Below are 20,073 nucleotides of genomic sequence, written 5' to 3' on the forward strand. Positions count from 1 at the left end.
TCTATGAAATCTATGAAATTTACAAAATCAAATGTGAATACCTGTTCATTGCTTATTGTTTCAGCTTAGACTAAGCTACAAAGCTTGAATTGATTTAGCCTCAGGCTTTTTGACTGTCTGTACTTAGCCTTGGTGATAGGTGCACTTTATTAACATAGCCCCTTCTTCCTCCAGAAAATAAAGCAGCACCCACCTAACTCTGAAGTGTGTGTCCAGACAACATTAAGAAGAGAACATTTAACGCTGAACATTTAAGCCTCTGCCTGTCTTTTTCTCTCCCTCCTTGCAACACCACAACTACATTTTGTGGGAAATTTTCCACAACTTAGTTAAGTAGAAGAGGGGATTAAAAGAAAATGCATGATGCCTACGGAAATGGCACATAATAGCTTGCACATGGTAAAACAATTTAAATGATGTTCTATCCATAAAATGTTATTAACAGGATGGAGTAAAACTTTTAAAACAACTAAAACCCTCACAAAACTAGAAATAAGAAACATATGCACTACAATGCAAAACATATAAACATAATTACAATCTTAGGTACTACTTGTGATTTCTTTTCAAAGTTTACTTTATTCAGTCTGGCTCCAGATAATTCACCCAGGTTCTAAATTTCTCAACAGATCTCACTAATTTTGACTAACAAATTTTAATTGTAAATAGGATTTATGTGAACACCAAAGTAAACAACAACAGTACAACAGACAGAATGGTTAATAACCACTAAAAAGGTAAAAAGCATCTAGTTACGCAAAAGGTAAACTCAATGCAGACTGTTTTAATTTAAAAAGTTAGGCTGTATTGCAATTTGTTTCTACTTTCCCAGGCTCGTTTCTCAGCAACATTTTGTAAAACAGAGGTCTGCAACATTTCTCAAAATGAATTCCACTACTTGTTTCTAGCCAGAGATAAAAACTATCATTAATACATTTTATAAAACTGCTTACAGCTGAGTCGCATCCTATGCGGGGGTTACGTGCTGAAGTCAGAGTGTAAGGCGAAAATCACATATAGCTGAAATCACCCTTCCCGCCACACTCCTCGCCCCTCCCGCCCTCTGCCGCGTTGTCCTGCCAGGGCAGCCAGTTGAGCGTGAGTGAGCTGCCGCCCCCCCCAGCCGTGCAGGCACATGCAGGCAGTACCACGCGGCACTGCACTACACGTCGTGCCCTGGCCGGCACCCGGCAACCAGTCCCAGCAGCCCAGTGCATATAGCTGAATTGCGTAAGTTAAATATGCGCAAGACTGTACAAACTGTTGCATAGGTATATTTAATGTGCAATAGTGAGAGTTCCCACAGATAAGTTTCTTTGTAAACACTTCATTGCATGAAGGGCCAAATGCAGTAATGATACTTTCTACTGCTTTTGACATAGCTCCTACAAGTGCTCATGAAATTACCGAAAAGGCTTGGATGGTGGAAATAAAAGCTACAGAGAGACAGAGACATACTTAGCCACTTCAGTTTGAAGCCAGGGAAAAGGCAGGTTAGTGATGGATATTAAAGACTGACTAAATCAGAGATGCATAACTAAATCAGAGATTTCATGAACCCAAGCTCACATCATTGCATGCTGTAAAAAGACATGCACAGAGCAGTCTATCACACAGAGTGAAAGCTACAAGCATTTTTGCTCAAATCATAAATACAAACACTGATTAGAGAAGAACACTTATCATTTCTTAGAGAATATTCAGTCAAGATATAAGTGGTTCTAGAAAAACTCAACCTAAAGATTACTTTTAATAGGAGTTTCTTTTCCAACGCTAATTGGTAAGACAACTTTAACATAATCTAAAAAGGATTTATCAAGATCTGTAGGCAAAGAATTTGATCATTTGATCATTTTATCAAGTTGTACATTATATGTATCCACAGTAGCAAAGTCTATAATTCTACTACTGAGGACTGGAACCCTGACTTTGCTGTCCAGAAGAACCTTCAGTGTTGTTCCTCCTTCTATACGGATTATGAATGTCCCTGAAATGAATGGGCTTTTTCTATATTCGCAGTAGTTAAAAGCAAAAGGGAAGAGCAGATAATTTACTTTGACATATTGCTGAGGCATTAGGCAGTCAGCAGCTTTGATCTGCTACTCTCTGGCAGAATATACAATCATTGAGGCACTGACCATCTGGACCCAGTCTGGCCTTTGGATTCTGTGACAATGGTCTAAAGGGTGGTGATAGTAGATCTTGAGGATGTTAGGTCTCGGGCAGCCTTCACTACTCCATACTCTTGCCAAGGCATACATGTTGAAGGTCTTGGTTTGATGGTCACAGGACTCCATTCAAGCAAATTCATCAGGTACCTGACTAGACCTCTTCTGTATACATCATGATCCAGAAAATCAACAGTTGCCTACCATATAACATAAACCACTACTATGTTTATTCTTAAACAGATCTGCATGTCTATGTAAAGCATTTTCTATGAGAGGACCCAGTCTTCATTTAAAGCTAGCAAGAAACAGAGAATCCAAACAAACCCTTTGGTATTCCAATGGTTAATCACCCTGCTTCCCCACATGAAAAAAAAAATTAAGATCTCCAATATATATTTGTCAGGCTTCAATTTCCAATTACTGATTCATATTATGCCTTTTTATGTCAGATTAAAGATCCTCTCAGCACCTGATATTTTTACCTATGATGATATCAATGCATCAAGTCACATTTCAATCTTCTTTTAAGATGCATCTGTTCCGCTTACTAAATTTACTACAAGGTATTGTCTTCACCCTCACACCATGTTCTTTGTGCTCTTCTATATCCCCTTTACAATTTAGTTTTTGAATCATGGATACCTGAGACTGTATCCTAAGACCGTCTTTACTTTTGCAGTATGGAGATAAAAAGCACTTCCTTACTTCTAGTTTCTTGTATGCATGTCTAAGCACTGCAGTAAGCCCTTTTTTGCCACTGTGTTAAATTTCCAGCTTTTTTGTCCATTGCAGTCCCTAGATCCTTCCCAGAGTCACTCCCCCCACCCACCCCTTATAAGAATAGTTTGCATTCCTTGTTCCTACACATATTTCTCCGCTTTGGCTGCATTTTGTCTGAATAAAACCAAGATTATCAAACAATCTAGATCACTCTGTATGCTGCCTTGCCCTCTCCACCTATGTTTGTGCCTTACACACATTTTTATTAGCATGGTTGCTGTCAATACTTCCAGATCATGGATAAAAGTATTGAATAACAGTAGCCCTAATGCTGACTCTTGTGAAACCCCTCTAGAAACAACCCATTTCCTGACAGTCCCCCAATGGCTATTTTTTGGATATCTGTCATGCCAGTCTGGATCCCTTTATTATGCAGTCTGTTGTTCTATTATACATATTGTTATTTCATAGAGCTAGCTGTTAAACAGAATGTCAGTATTAAGTCAAATGCTTTGAAAAGCCTAAGAAGTGATCTTTATAAACTAAACTTGTAATCTCAAAGAATGAAATCAGGTCTGCTTGCCAAGACCTATTTTCCCTAAAATGATGCTGATTAGTATAAAACATTAAAGTAGGAATATAATTAATCAGCTGAATTCTGTATCCGTTGTTTTTTTTCCTGGGACGTGTGTCAGGCTAGCAGATAATGAGGCAATTGTCACCTTCATTTCCCTTTTCAAAGGCACACTATCTCTATTCCAGTCTTCCAAAACTTACCTAGTTTTCCAAGATAAAAAATTAGCAGCAGCAGGCTGGAGATCTCCTCAGTTAATTTTTTAACTCTTGCGTGCAAGTTATTTGGGTCTGTTAACTTCAATATTTCTATCTTGGAAAGGGAGCATATTAGTGGAGCAATGAACAAATCTCATTAAAAATCTGGAGGTTTAAGTATGAGTCTTACTCTGAACTCTTACCCAAGGCTGCCTTTAGATCAACTTAGCTGTACCTGGTTCTTTTAACTGGGGAGCTCAAACATGGTCAGACCTATTGTCTCATCATTCCCTTGCCTGGCACCAGCAATAGAAACTGCCATGAGTAAACCATGCTATACCTAATTCACCACCCAGGCTTGGGATGGTCCTTTGCCTTTTTTTTTTTTTTTGTTCCTGTAAGAGTTTGATAGCATGCCACCTAGAGCAGCATTATCTTCCTGTTGAAATGTTAAGGTCCCGTCCTTTGGAAAATCACCTGCCACACCTTTGATGTTATGAGAGATGTCCAAGACACTCTTGGGAGACAAATGAGTTTGTTAAGGCTCAAGATGCTGGCTGACCTTTGCAGGGCTCCATCATCCCCGTACCCTGCCCTAACCATACCAGATGTTCTGGGCGTGTTGTTACTCACCTCTGATGCCGATGCTCTGGCCTCAGTCTTAAGAACCCCTGACTGGAGTCTCTCTCTTAGTTTGGCTGCTTGCCCCATTCTTCCTGCATGGGTCCCAAGAAAGCTATTCCTTCCTTCTGATCCCACCCTTACCTTCAGGGTTGGGACAGGCCCGCTCCCTCCTCAGGTGTAATCTTCTTCCAGATTCCCAGCGTGGTTATCTTCACCCCCTGGGACTGGACTCACCGGTTGAGCGGCAGCCTTCATTCCAGTGCCAGTTCTCTCCATCTGGGTAAACTCTTTGCCAGCTTTCATCAGCTTTGCCAGGGAACCGGAGCTCCCCCTTGAGCTCTGGGGTTGGTTCTCCACGTGTGGCCTCTTACCGGTCTCCTGTTCTTCTCTTCGTCTCTCCTTCTCTTCACCCGATGACTGAATGCTCCCTTGGCGTCCCTTAAACCTCCCTCTTCCCCAGCTGGGTCAGCCATGGCAGTCTCTCATTCACTGTCTGCCTGACTCAGCTGTTCCTTCTTTCTCTCTTTGACATGTTTTTCCTTCTTTTTCCTTGGTCATGCCAGTTTTCTTTTTCTGGTTTTGAACCCCGGCAGCTGGGTTTGCTGCAGTAGCCTTTGATCTGCCATGGCCCCAGCTGGTTCCTTTGATTGTTTGAGGCACAGTGCTTTTCTTATCCGGGCTCGCTGCAGTTTCTCCTGCTTCTTGAAGTAAGTTCATTTTCTTTGTTTCCTTCCTGGCACTCCCATGGCAGGGTGTTTTGGGCACCCTGTCACAGTTCCTTTTACATCTTAACATCCTTGTTACCCACTACTGGACTGGAAAATACATCATCTGGCTCCTTTCCAAATACAATTTTTTTTGCTTTTTCTGCAGCTTCATTCACAATTTTACCATCTCTACCTAGAAATGAGAGTATTCCATTGTTAAGTTTTTTTTCCCCAACTCCTTATTGGTCTCAGCCTGGCCAGTCAGAGAATCTTCCTCTGATGTCTTTATCTCCCCTATCAATTTTCTTCACTTCCAAACTACCAATTTGCATTGATTGCTATGTCATTCTCCCCCACCCCCTGCTTTTCCATTTTTCTAATGTCTTTTTCAGGTTCCATGGCTGACTTCATTTTGCAACTGCTACAAGAATGGATTTCTCTTGGGGTTTCCTCTACATATCCTTTGTACCTTTCCATCTTCAGGTGCAGAAAAATCCTGCTAGAAACTGACATATTTCTCCTTTCTATAGGAGAAATTTGAGTGACCCATGTCACCCATCAGACTTGCTTGTAGAAAAATATACAACAGACACAAGTTGGGGGTCTTGAGGGGGGTCGAGATTTTTTAACCCTTAGAAGGCCACCCTTTTAAGCAGTCACCATATCTTGGTAGTCTTACTATCAGGGTCCCCTCTTCTTCCCAACTTCCCTTGAGTGCTTTGATTCTTTAGATTCTCACTCTCATTTACTCTACTTCTACTTGCCTGGGCCCAGGCAACCCAAGAAAATTCTGGCTGAAAGGTTCCAAGACATTAAACTGCATAAAAGACAGCTCCTGTGAGCAACTAACATCTAAAAGCCTTTGTGGGACCAGCAATGCTGTTGCCAGCTATGAGTATCTGGTTTACATGATCTCAAGTGACTCAAGATGTCAGTACTTCAGATGATTATTCTCTACTGCTTAGACAGTTCTTCGGCTATAGAGGCTCTAATTACTCTTCCGTTTGCAGTTAGCTTCTAAGATCAACTGATTTCTCTGGAAAATGGCTGGAATCTAAAAGATCATTTAGAACTTATATGCATGGGTATGACAGAAAAAGACTTAGCTGTTTATTTGAGTTTGCTTGGAGGGAGGAGCAATATTCCAAGCATCTGGACTACAGAAGGTTGGAAAACACAACAAATCAGCATTGTTTACTTCTCATTAGATGCAAGTCAGATAGGCTGGTTATGTCCCCTGACTGGATAAAATCTAACACTTACAATCAAATTTCGCATGTGAAAACATCAGAGATTTTCATTAAAGTCATTGGGCTTCTTTCCACTAAGATACACCTTAAGACAATGTTTTTCAACAGAGGTGTCACAGAACCTTGGGATGCTGTGAGATCCTTTAAAAATGCCACAGGATAGCAGCACCATTAAATGTACAAACACATACAATGATTCACAAGATAAAACCAGAAACTTCAAAAATGTTCTGACCTGCGTGGTGTTCCCAGTTTGTCTGTAACAGACTTGTTCTATTATTTTTCCACAGTCAAAACATGAGTGAAATAGGGTGCTGCTTCAGAAAACTTCAGAAAAGTTATGGATGGGTATCTTGAGTCTAAAAATGTTGAGAGCCACTGACCGTCCTAAGTGACGTCAAGTTCTTTTTTCTAATTACTGGAGGGGGGCACACGTTGGGAAAAATCAGGGAAAAAAAGCCAGCAACAGCAAGCAGAATTCTATCCGATTGTCTAGTCAGACACCTATAGTAGAGAGACCTTCTACCCAAATACTTTTGACAATTTCCATTCAGACAGAATCCCCTTTGTTTACATTGAGAACTTCTGCTTTTGTTCCCCTTCCTCCAGTAAACCCCCCCATCTTTCCACTGTTAAGACACCAAAAGATTTAACATTGCAACATTCCAGTTGTTCTTTAACATATCCTAAGCTACCTTTAATTAACTGAAATCTGTTTGTGCTAGTCTGCCAAAGCTTTCTATTGATTTTCTCCTACTGTCCAGAGATTTTAACCTTTAAAGTATGTTTTCCATCAGTGCTCTAATTTAGTTTATTTGGCAGAAATCCTTTAATGTTATTTTCCCAGAAAGGAAACATCAGAGTGTGGAACATCTTGTTTAGACTTTTATCTGCTTCAGTCTGCCCCAGACTAAATCTCCCATGGAGCAAGAATAAGTGAGAGCAGATGATGTTAGGAGACATGCCTAACTTTAAAAATAAAAATAATCATCCGTATTTTACTTTTACTAGATACACTTAATTATTTTGTTTAGCCAATTCTGGGGTCTTTATTTGACTCTAGAGGAAAAATGGCCTACTATAAAAGCTGCTAACATTAAGCCTCATACACAGATTCAGTTTCTCCTGGGAGAGTCGCTGCTTACCTAGGAGAAATCACGAGTGTACAGGTGTTAAGGATTTTTCTCCAAGGCCACATTTGGAGAAAAAAGGCTACTCCAGGAGAAAAATAACTGGGAACAACTAGGGTTAAATAACTTCCAGGAGAGTTTCTCTTGGGAAAGTGATGTCTGTACACACTGTGGCTCCTCTCAGAAGAACATAGTCATCCAGCATCCCTTTTTGCCTCACCAGGGAGACAGTGTCATTCACTAGCCTCTGCTGCTCCAGCAAGGAGCAGAACCTAGTCTTTTCATAAACCCCCACAACGTGCTGCAGGGAAATAGCCTGACCAAAGGCAGTATGCACTGCTACCATCTATCACCAGGCAGACTAAGAAAGCAGGCAGAACATGCTGAGATGTGTGCGTAGCTGCTTCCCTCCCCACCCACCCCTTCCCTCCCTAACTGCAGTATCAGCAGTGCAAGCTCTGTACTTTTCTTCAAGGCCTCAGCATTCAAGTATCTGTACATATAGATCTGGAAAAAGTTTCTCTACCAGGAGAACTAACCTAGAAGAATTCTCCCAGATTATCCGAATGTGTATATGCAGATTAAGTCTCTCTCAATTTTTTTTTAAATTATTACTTCAGAATTGGCTTCCCAGACGCTTGTCAAGATAGGCATCCTGCTTATAGTACCATATAATTTGTGAGATTAGCTGTATGGTTGTGAACTCCACTTCTAACTTACTTACAGATCGCAGTACTTTTTTTAACAGGCATCCATTAGTTTCAGCATAAAAAATAACTGGTAGGTAAAACTGTATAAAATGATGCTTCAGTTAGTTATGTGAAATGTACAGGTTTTTTTTAATAGGTAAGGGCAGAAAGGACTTTAGAGATCTTTCATTTTCCTTCTAGAAGAACTGCAGTGACTCTCCCTCTTACTGTTATAATGACATGTTCAGATATGTGCAGGGTAGGATCATTACTAATTCATCAATACCTGTGCAGGTATGAAATGTACTTACTAAAGGAAAACAGCACATAGAACATACGTATTACAATTAACTGGATGTGAACCCATTGGATGCTGTTAGCATAATGGCAAAATGATTACTGTTAAAACACTCCTAAAACCTTAGGTTCACAATTAACAATAAATGGGATAATTAAACTTAAAACGGATGAAAAATGAGTTTGTGTCCTCGTTGAAACGAATCGAATGCTAATATGTTGTGCATTTTCACTTACCTCTTCAGTGAGCTCCCCAAATACTGTCAGAACATCTATCAGGAGACTTGCAGTATAAAAGGACTTTATCATGTTTCTGTAAAAAAGCAAAAATTTAGTTTCTTACATAGAATACCATTAGTATTTGTTTTTAATGGTATCTTTAAAGACTTTTTTGCCTAAAAAAAAATCTAGAACAAATTAATCAATTGAAAGCTTCTGCAGTTTTTCAGAACATATGGTTTGTATGCATCATTTTAACCGGTTTAACCTGGAAAGTGCCACAAAATTATTGTTTTACAGTACAACACAGAGCTTTAAATCACATGTACACAGATTAAGGAGTGATTTAATATGCTAATACTATAGCAATACTAAAAATTTACCACTAGTGACCTTAAAAAAACCCCCACACACAGGTAAGGGGATAAAATTATTTTCAAACAATTTTTTGAAAAATAAACCCAAGACATACCTTGTCTTTACTATTAAAGCCTAACAACACAGACAAAGGAAAAATAAAATTAAAATCTCATTTATATCTCTCTATAAAACCTGTGTTTGGTGTGGTCTGAAATGACAGAAGCATCAATGGAAGGAAATTATATCACTTATCTCTGTTTATAACTCCTTTTTGCTAATTTGCACTTTATCAATTCTCGAAAGCAAGTAGTAGAAATATTTATTTAAAAAACACTGTCACTTGTATTTCAAACAAGAAACTGCCTTAAGTTTAAAACATCTGTGAATTTAAATGTTGCTAAAATAAGTTGCTCTGTCTCTTAACTACTAGCAAAAATACAGATTTTTATTAAAACCAAGAGAGTTTTGTATTGCAGTTGCAAATTTACAAGCCATTGTAAATTCGTTTAAGAAAACTATCAGCTAATTTTTATCATGCTGTAGTAATTCATATAAATCAAAGAACATTACTGAGACCTCAGTGATGTATCAATTTTAGTACCCTAAAAGAACAAACAATTTTTCATGCTTGATAATGGATTACATCTTTCAAGGTCTAAATAAGATCTTTCAAAATAAGGTGCATAATTTGCCAGTTAGAAAATACAACGCATTATACACTGGAAATCATTTCAGATGCTAGCCATCATATAACAGTAGCCTTAACTGTTTTTAAAGAAAGTTAAGAAAATTTCAGCAGGGCAGCAAATAAAAGAATACCCATATTTTTTCCACAAAGGAGGCAAAGACAGTTTGGATATCTGAGTTTCCAGATGCCACATATTTTATTTAGGCAATTTTATTTAGATCTTTACCCACTTGTGAAATCGCCCAGCTCTATCTTCATTGTCTGCATATAGAAACATTTTCAAAGCATAATTCTCCACGTGGGCACAACCAACTATTTCTTGAGTAATAGCTTCATTATCACCCAATTGCTTCTTCATCTGAAGAAAGTTAAAAAAAAAAAAAAAAAAAAAAAAACAAACAAGCCACATTTATTTCTGGACTTTCACTGATGAAATTGCAAAACGACAAAAAAAAAAAAAAAAACAACAAAAAACAAACAAGCCACATTTATTTCTGGACTTTCACTGATGAAATTGCAAAACGACATTCCAAACACTGGCTGCTTATTGAAAACAAACAAGTTACAACATATAAACTCACATAACTTTAAAAAATGTTTTCTAAAATTTTCACTTCCATTTCTTGCAATATGATAAATACTGACAACAGGATTCTAAAAGTCTTCTGGGAAGAAAATATAATTAACGGAGAGCTCTGAACTGTGTGCATTAATATAGATCAATTTTTTTTTTACAATGATCGTTAGAAATCATAAAACAAATGTACCAGAATGCTGCTGTAAGTAAATATCTACATTTTTTCATCATCTGAAAGACCATACATTCAAAATTTTAGTCAAGAATGAACACTATACGTGTGTTCATCCTGTCCTTAAACCATAACCTTGGTTCCTGTCTTTGAATCTTTACCTTGCTGTGGTAGAGAGGCCTGTGTGTTCCAATGGCCCTCAGAGCTAAGTCATCTGGGGTCTTGTACACCTGGTAGGGTCTACTCTGGCGAATGGGTTTAAGGAGAAGTCCCAGACTAAGCGTGGTCCAAACTCCTCAAGACCCTAATGGCAGAACAGGCGTACTTGAGGATCTGCTGATTCTCTGTAGCTGTGAAGACAGATGAGGGCTGCAGCTGGACTGGAGCCTCTGGCTTTCTTGGACATCCTTATCACTCCGTGTTCCCTCCCATCAAGTTTGTGTGGTTGTTGCTTCTGTCACCAGCTTCCCCATGTTAAAAGATGTCACATGCGAGCCTCTACCAGGGATGTTAACATCTCTCACAAACTAAGTCTTGTGGCCACAGACAAGTGGTGGTGGGAATAGAAACAATGATCTCTGGGAGTTCCTAGTCACAAATCTGCATGTAGGCAGTGGTCATGTGATAGTCGTTTTGCATTTACCAAGACAGAAGTACAATTTGGCAGCTGAGACTGAGCAGTCCTCTTTAGAATCTCTTCTGCTCACCCTGAATGGGGAAGGGGCAAGAAAAAGTGCCATAAATATAGGCTGTCTCAACCCTTCCCCCCCCAGCTGGACTGCCGCATCCAGTGGGATCACTCTACCTAAGGTCAAAACCAACAAAATAAATGTACTGAAATTCACCACATGGAATGTCCACACTCATGGATTCCCCAAATAAAGAGCGTCCTGAAAGGATAACTACCATAGAAGCTAGAGAACTTGCAAGACATCAGTATTGCTGCCCAGTGGAGATGCACTGGGCAGATGAAGGCTAACTAAAAGAAGGAGGTGGCTATACTTTTTTTTTTCTTTTTTTAAAGAAAGGAGAGTCACCTGGAAAGAGATGCATTCACAGGTTTGGCTTTACCATCAAGAACAAGATTGTCAGTCAGCTTTAAGAACTCCCTGTGGTCATTAACAAATGCTTTATGACTCTGCCTCAAACTCAGTAACAACCAGTATGCCATGGTCACCTGTGCATATGCCTTCACACTTCTTCATCGTGAAGTCAACAAGGAATAGTTCTACTGTGCTCTTGACACAGTCCTGACTGCCACTGCCAAGGAAGACAAGCTCATCCTCATGGGTGACTTCAACGCAAGAGTTGGGTGACACTCTGAACTCTGGAGTGGCACCATTGGAAAGAGGGGGTGGGAAAAGTTAACTCTCATGGTATCCTCCTCCTCAGCAGATGTGCACAGCATGACTTACCCATCATGAATACTATCTTCAAAATGACAAATATGAGACTGCTTGGAAACACCTATGCTCCAATCATTGGCACCTTCTTGACTATTATTGTCAGAGCCTGTGATCATACTGATGTCCATATCATCCAAGTCCTGAGAGGTACAGATGACTGTTGGATGGACCACCATTTAGTCATATCAATCATGGATGTGCAGCTTGCACCACAACACCATAAACAACTGGAAGTAATGTGGAAGAGATTTAACAACAAGGCACTCCAAGGCTAAGCTAGATACGAGGCTCTTCAGCAATGCCTTACTGAGAGGCTCTCTGACCTACCTGATGACGTCAAGGTTAGCTAGCCACACTGGGAGGAACTTAAGAATGTTATTTACAAAGTTTGTGCTGAATCAACTGGATACTCCACTCACCAAGATTGGTTTGATGAGTATAATGAGGAAATCCTAGCTCTTACCAATCAGAAAAGAACTGCATTCTTCAATTGGCAAAATGAGCCCTCTAATCAGCAAAAATGAGAGTTTTCCACCAGCTTAAAGCTCTAGTTCAGAGGAGGCTACAGGACATTAAGAACCAGTGATGGTCAGCGAAGGCCATGGAGATCCACAGTTTTGCTGATCAACATGACATGAGAAGCTTCTTTTAGGCAATAAGAGCCATCCACTGGCCACATTCTAATGGCCCAACCCCATGCTAGAAGGAGCACTTCAAGATTCTACTCAACCATAAATCTGAGGTCTCAGCTGCAACCACTGAGTCCATTCCTCAACACCCATTAACAGAATCCCTTGCTGATCCCACATTCTTTAAGGAAATATGGCATGCCATCACTCAGACCAAGAACAATAAGGCACCAGGGACCAGAGAGCAATCCTGCAGAGGTCTTCAAAGCTGGTGGAATAGCATTAGTGCAAAAACTTCACCAACTTTTCATCAAAATATGGGCTAATGAGGAAGCTCCACCTGATTTAAAGAATGTCAACATTGTGACCATCTTCAAGAAAGGGGACAAGTCAGCATGTGGGAACTAACGAGACAGTGTTCAGCTCTCCACTTCCGAGAAGATTTTTACTCGCATCCTTTTGAATCTCCTTCTCCCTCTTTCCATAGACATCCTTCCAGAATCCTAGTGTGGCTTTGGACCATCACGGGGTACCACTGACATGATTTTTGTTGCACAATAAAATCAGGAGAAGTATAAAGATCAACACCAGGAGTGATTTATGGCATTCATTGACCTAACCCAGACCTTAGCCTGCATCAGTCGCGAAGCCTTATAGAAGGTGCTGGCTAGGTTTGGTTGTCCACTGAAGTTCATCTGCACCTTCAGGCTACTATTCTATGATGGGATGACTACCACAGTCTTTTGCAACGGATCAGACACAGACCCATTTACCATCTATACTGATGTCAAGCAGGGCTGCGTCATTGCCCCAACCCTTTTATCCATCTACTTTCCTGTGATTTTGATTCGCCTTCAAGCATGTCTTCCTCCTGGAACTGGGGTTGAGTATCAAATGGATGGTCAGCTTTTCAACCTGCTGCATCTGCACAGCAAAACAAAAGTTACCAAGACTGGCATCGCTGACCTTCAGTATGCTGATGACTGTGTTATCGTTGCGCACACCGAGAGCAATCTCCAGTCCACCCCTGACCTTTTTTCAGGTGCCTGTCATAGCTTGGGACACTCCCTTAATACTGGGAAGACCAAGGAGTTCCATCAGCCTGCCCTAGCACAAGCTGTTCCTCTCCCCACAAAAATTGCCACTGGTGGAGAAGCCCTGGAAAATGTTGAACATCTCCCATATGCTGGCAGCCACCTCTCCCAGGCTGATGTAGAAATGGAACATAGGATTCACTGTGCTAGCATATCCTTCGGAAAGCTGCTTTGCTGTATCTTTGCTGATCGAGATCTGCAGATGGAAACTAAGATCCTGGTCTGCAATACAATGCAGTGGTTATCTGCATGTTCCTTTACAGGCGAGACATGGGTGACATATCAAAGCCATCTTAAGTGCCTGGAATGGTTCCATTAGCATTGCCTTAGGAATATCCTTCACATTAGATGGGAAGACCACTGCACCAATGCCAGCATCTTCTCTGCAACTAACATAACCAGCACTGAGCCAAAGATCATGAAACATTAACTTCGCTGGGCTGGCCACTGTGTGTGGATGGCTGGCACTCATTCTTGCAAGGACACCCCGAAAGCATACCTTAAGAAGGGTGGCATCAACCCTACAAACTGGCAAGTGCTGCCTGGTAACAGGTCTCAATGGCACTGCACCATACATCAAGCTACAGTCCATTTCAAAAAGAACTGTCTTGCTGAGGAATCTGAGTAATGGCAGAGGAGGCAGGAAAGCACACAACATCCTGGCCAACAGCAGTACCCCTCCCTCTGGGGCACCACTTGTGAGATCTGTGGAACAACTTGCAGAGCATGGACTGGACTCTTCAGCCATCTTAAAACTAACCAATACCCCACCCCCTATAGACAACATTCTGGTATTGAGAGAGCCAAAGAAGGACAATCCATATTTTTCCATCATCTGAAAGACTATACATTCAAAATTCTAAGTCAGGAATGAACACTACACAATTTATAAAATGTGTTTTTAGAGTCACTATAGATCAGGATGTGCGTGTGCGTAGATAGATCTATCTATCCACTCTCACTCCAATCTATAACGACTAAAACCACATTTTATATCTACATATATAGTTATGTATTTCTCCCTCCTGTAACACATTCTTGAGCAGCATATTACAGCACTTTAATAAAAAAAAAAAAAGGCCAACCTAATGAAAAGGGAGTTCTGCTCTAACCTGACTGATCTAGTGACCTAAAGATTTACTGGAATGCTTAGTCTAAGGCAGTGCACTTAAATTCAAAAGCCTCTTTTCAAAGCTGTTGGAGTACAAGAAGCCTCAGGTTTCCTAATAAAATCAGTAAAGTAAACAACACCATTACAGTTACAACAGGTGGATTTAGCACTCCTGAATAGACTCACTGTTTGCATTCAAGTAAATCTCAACTTATCCCTCAAGAACAAAAACAGGGATATTATGCAATATTATTGCTACAGCTCCTATACTGCCAAAAGATTTTAAAGAAAACTTTGATTTGTTATTTTTTTCAGAAGTTGTACAACTATTTTGCAGGTAATTTTACATGTTAGACAATTATAACATAAGGAATACTGGCAGCAATGCAAAAAAGCACTTAGAATGTAGCCAAGAAACAGGTACTTGAAATACTTTAGCAATGAACTATAAAATGTTACAAACAGTTCTTTGAATGTATGGACACTTATTACGTGACTACTTTCTTAATTTCTCCCCTTGGGAGTGCATCACTAATGGAAGGCTGTGCCTTGGAAATTTGCCCTCAGAGAGCACCATAATGCTGATTACAAGTATGATGTATGATGGCTTTAATTTACCAAAACATTTAAATTAAACAAGTATCTGATGCAAAAGTATATTTACACAAAAGTTTTTACACTTCAAATGAAGACTTAAACCTCAGGCTGATTTATTAAATAAACAAAAAATAATAGTTCTTTGTAACAAGTTTTGTTCCTGTCAATCCACACCCAGGCAGTTCACTTATTTGATTTTATTCTTTACTTCCATGTTACTTAAAAAGGGGGGGGGGGGGAAGGGAGGGAGGGAAGATGGACTCCTCATCTGGTTAAGCACACAGATTCACAGAACTCTAGTGTCTAAACTCACTGGCTAACACAAAGCTGAGAAAGCCACAAAAATATTTAAGACAAAACCTGAAAGACTCTTTTGTGCCCTCTGCAGGCTAGCGAAACACAAACAACTAGGCTGCCAGCAGCAAATTATCAATGCCTCTTTCACAGAAACTAAAATGCCACCTTTTTGAATGATGTAAGTTTGTGAAAACTTCAAAAAGGCAATACTTAGTGCATGAGAACCAACTATGGCTCCTCCCTCAGCCTCTCATCTATAGGTGCAATAGATAACAAACAAACGCCAACTCCAACAACAAACGTTATCTACCAATCTTCTTGAATACTCTCAAATTGATCTTCAGAAGACACGGACATAGATAGGTTAATGGCAAGAGCTATGAAGGGATGCCACATCACAAAGCTCAAGCACTTTGACTTTTTCCAGATCTGAATCAGAGGGTACTACTAGATAAAACAGTTGGGGTAACACCAGACAATGTAAAATTGCTCTTGCCCAAGAACTCTCACAAGGACCCCCTCTGCCCTCCTTTCCAACATGTATATAAGACTACTTAAACGTGGCAAGATGTCAAAGGCTTTGCTGCCAACATGTCAAAAACTCTTATCATATGTTGCCTTTTTCATAGGTAAAGGCAATATTAAGCAAATGACAAGAGATCAGTGTTAATGAGGAAAAACAGCTGGCTCAAAGTTGGCCTAAAACTGAGGTGGTGCTGATAAAAACAAGGCAAAATCATGAAAAACTAACTTGTATTTGTCTTTGATATGACACTGAAAATAGAGTAGCTTTGGGCTTCAAGTCAATACATTACTGAAGATTATCAGACAGTATTAGCAGGATTAAGCAAAAGAACACAAAACACACAACACTCTTTCACTGCAATTTACAACCAAACTTAATTTTTTATTTCCAGATGAGAATGCGACCATACTAATCCCACGCATTAGTCACTTCCAATTTGGATTACTATAATTCACACGACTATAGACAGCAAAGGGATGAATGCAAAGCAGACAATGCACCTTAGGCTGCTTGTCTGTTGAGGCTTTCATGAACACTTCGCTTCTGTGCTCCAATCCCATGGCTGCCTACTAGGCTGTTTTCATTGTCCTTTCAAAGCTTTAGTCCTGAACTTCAAAGCCATGGATGGAGCAGGATTCAGCTATATCTGGGATCCTATCTCTATTCATGACCCACCTAGTCAGATGCACTGGTCTGCAATATTACAGTTTACAAAACAGTGAACAACACATGGAAGAGCTAGGATAAGTGTTCCAGGATATACTGTAATACCCTCCATAACTGCCATCATAATGATACACAATTATTTTCCAAGTACTGCCCTCCTTCACCAGCAAACAAAAAAAACAGAGAAAACTGAATCTAATTATTCTTTCATGGCACCCGATTAAGGCCGTACTTTATGCCTCTGAACAAGTTAAACTAAAAGGTGCTACTTTACCCTGCCTTTTCATTATATAGGTGACATGAAGTATTTACAGTGTTAATGTATTCAATCAGGCATTTTATTACTTAGCTTATTCCTGTTCAACTTTTCAAAATTTTTGAACAGCCTCTCAAATAGCTTCAGCAAATATTTACAAAAGTTAAAGTAACCCAGCTATGAGTTCTTGACTGGCAGAGTTCAGTCTGCAATAGAAATAGTACAAATTATGAGAGAGCTCAACATTTTAAAATAGCAGGTTAGTTTTTATATCAATAGCTAGAAAAATATTCTTCAGTCATCATATTTAAAGCAAGATTTTCAAAATCATCTGCATTGGTAATCACTCCTAGGGAAGTCAAATAGAAGGTAGGGCAGAATGGCACCCTAGAGGGCTACAACATCTTGAAGTGCCATAAAAAGGGTTTAAGGGTGCTTCATAATATTAGCACTATTAGGTGCTACTATCTACACACGATTTATGAGATAAACCAGAAATTTCAAATAGGAATTCACAGTGTTAAAAGCATTCTGGCCTGCTGTGGTCTTTCTGAGTTCTGTGCAACAGAAAAAATGTTCTACTATTTTTCTGTAGTCAAGGAATGAGGGAAAACTAAGAGCTGACATTTTTCAAAGGGTGCCTTGAGTATAAAAATGTTAAAAAAACACTGCTTTAGAGACTTACTGATTCAGAGAAGCATAAGCTCTCAAAGGCAACAGCCTACTTCATCAGATGCTATGAACGGACTCAAAATCACAGGGAAATTGAAGGTAATCTCATAAACATCAAAGGGATCAGAAACAGGCTAACAGTGGGCACTTTTGGAAGTCCTATCCTCATTTTATTATATGTAGTATGATTGGGCGTACATGAATAAAGTATCATAACAAACAGAATCTGATAGCAAACGTTTTGCTTGTATTAAGTTGTTGTTAATTTGTATGCATCTACACAATCCATTCCCCCTTTCCTTCTTTCAGCCAGTTTAAAAAAATAAAAACACACTTCCAACACAATGTGTTTGTGTGGAGAGTTAATGCTAAAAGAACAAAAATGCCACATGTTCAATCAAAACTCATAACTGAAGCAATAACAGATAATGTAACAGTAGAGCAATGAATTCGACTTACAGTTTCCAACTGATCCATAAGTTTGGATAAAAATTTACGGCATTCTGGCGTTTTACTGTCAAGCTTCATCCCCGTCTGCATAGCATACAAACGACCTTTAAATTGAGAGAGAACACAGGGAGGTCAATAAATGAACAAGAACCTAATGGCACCAAAATCCAGATATTCTGAAGACCCAATAGTGGTCAGAATTGTGGACAGATTGCGTCTGCATCCAAACACAATCACTGTTTTAGACTTTGCACAACACTATCTTGCAAGGATCTGTGCGCAATTCTATTGATTTTAGTTTGTAAGTTTTGACTGTACATAAGCCTAATGACTTAAGTATTTGGTAAATAGCCACCACCTTCATTTCCTCTTAAGCTGAATTCAAAGTTTTTCTGAATTACACTGAACATTATTATTCACTGTTACTACTGACAGTGCAATGCCAGATCAATCATTCTGAACTAGTGAGTACACTGTATTTGGCTCAAATGAAATAATGTACAAAAAGCCCTATGGGTTAACAGAATATTTTATTGTTATCCCTTTAAATAAATACTGTACACTGGGGTGCTCAACCTGTGGCCTGCAGAGCCATAGGATCAAGCTTGCAGGGATCCCCATAGGTTGGAAAATTTGGCTGTGGAGGAGCAATGGAAGCTCCATGTATCTGCATACAGCCTTGCTCGGGCCATTGCTGCACAATAGCATCAGGGCTGGGCCTGCCCTCCACCCCCACGTTTTGATTGGGGCTGCTCCATCCCCTTGGCCCCCTAGCCTAGCACATCCTGATAAGGGTTGGGACACTCCTTGCATCCCTGCCGCAGATAGATGAGGGTCCCTCCTGTGGCTAGTTCAAGCCCCCGCTGTGCCAACTCCTTGTACCAGATCAAGCCTACCAGCCAATCAGACCTGAGGACAGACCTGGCACTGCCTATTCAGCCTACTGGGGAAAGAGAGGAGTTAACATTGGGCACAATTGCTATAAACGATCACGGTCATATATCAAGGTGTCAGCAGTGTTAACTCTATATTAGGGCTTGTGGAAACTTATTTCACAACTAATTACATGAGAAACAAAAGAACCTTTGCCTTACTGTAAACAGAAACAAACACATTTTAGATTCCTGTTATCTGGAAAGGACCCAGTCAAATCAGTTTATAAAAGGCACCCTGAAGAACTGCTACCAATTACCACCACACACTCTGTAAAATAATCTCTATATTGCTTTCAAATTTGAAAACTAAATCCATGGGCATGGCACTGAAATCTTTTCATTTTTTTTTTAAACACTTGCGTATTTGTCCTCAGTGTCCTTTTACATAGAAAGCAAAACTAATACAGTTTCAAAAAAGGACATTTTAAAACTATAGTTATATATTTTTAAAGTATGAGACTATTCTATAATTGAGACTAATCAACTAACATGCAACTTCCCTGCAGAAATGAAATGTGCTCAGTCTATTGTTATAAAATCAGCATTATTATAAAGTAAATATTGAGGTTTCAGTATAACTGCACATTGTAAGCCATTTCCAGAAACTCTCCCCTGAAGATCAAAAACTGTCTTCCAAATACACATGATCAATTCAACCCTGCATGACGGTACTGATTTCACAAGCCAGAACCGGACTTGAAACACTGGATGCATAAAAATAATGCTGACATGCGAGGGGTATTTTGAATGCAGAGAAAACAAAGTGCTAGTATATTTAAATATGTTCTTAAGTAAAAAAAAAAAATCAGCTTTAAACAATGTTCCCAGGATTCTAAAGTTGACCAGACTTGCTTATGGTTGAGACAGAAGAAGCCTTACTGGTGAGCATCACAGTCAAATGGGTCGCCAAATGACTGGAGGGCTGCACCCAAAGGGTGGTAGTTGGTCCTTCTCAACCTGGAAGAATGTGGGCATTGGGGTTCCGCAGGGCTCGGTCCTCGGGCCCGCACTGTTCAACATCTTCATCAGTGATTTGCACGAGGGGGTAAAAAGCACCCT

At 39.8% G+C, this 20,073-nt stretch overlaps 1 protein-coding gene and 1 long non-coding RNA gene across 3 annotated transcripts in view; both read right to left on the reverse strand.

Moving 5' to 3' along the window:
- The window catches only part of VTA1 (vesicle trafficking 1), a 73,287-nt gene that overhangs the window by 27,975 nt on the left and 25,239 nt on the right, over positions 1–20,073 (reverse strand). For both annotated transcript variants that reach the window (XM_019550161.1, XM_019550160.1), the window contains exons 2-4: positions 18,089–18,183; positions 9,857–9,984; positions 8,597–8,672 (exon numbers count right to left, since the gene is read on the reverse strand). In XM_019550161.1, coding sequence (XP_019405706.1) covers positions 8,597–8,672; positions 9,857–9,984; positions 18,089–18,183 — 299 coding nt within the window. The remainder of the gene's footprint in view (positions 1–8,596; positions 8,673–9,856; positions 9,985–18,088; positions 18,184–20,073) is intronic.
- Positions 560–1,333, reverse strand: LOC109320169. The gene is made up of 2 exons (XR_002103739.1): positions 1,253–1,333; positions 560–948 (listed from the first exon to the last, which is right to left on the reverse strand). It is a non-coding gene; the product is annotated as an uncharacterized LOC109320169 (long non-coding RNA).

This window comes from Crocodylus porosus, unplaced genomic scaffold (genome assembly GCF_001723895.1).
Source record: "Crocodylus porosus isolate Cpor-Errol unplaced genomic scaffold, CroPor_comp1, whole genome shotgun sequence".
NCBI classification, from domain to species: Eukaryota; Metazoa; Chordata; order Crocodylia; family Crocodylidae; genus Crocodylus; species Crocodylus porosus.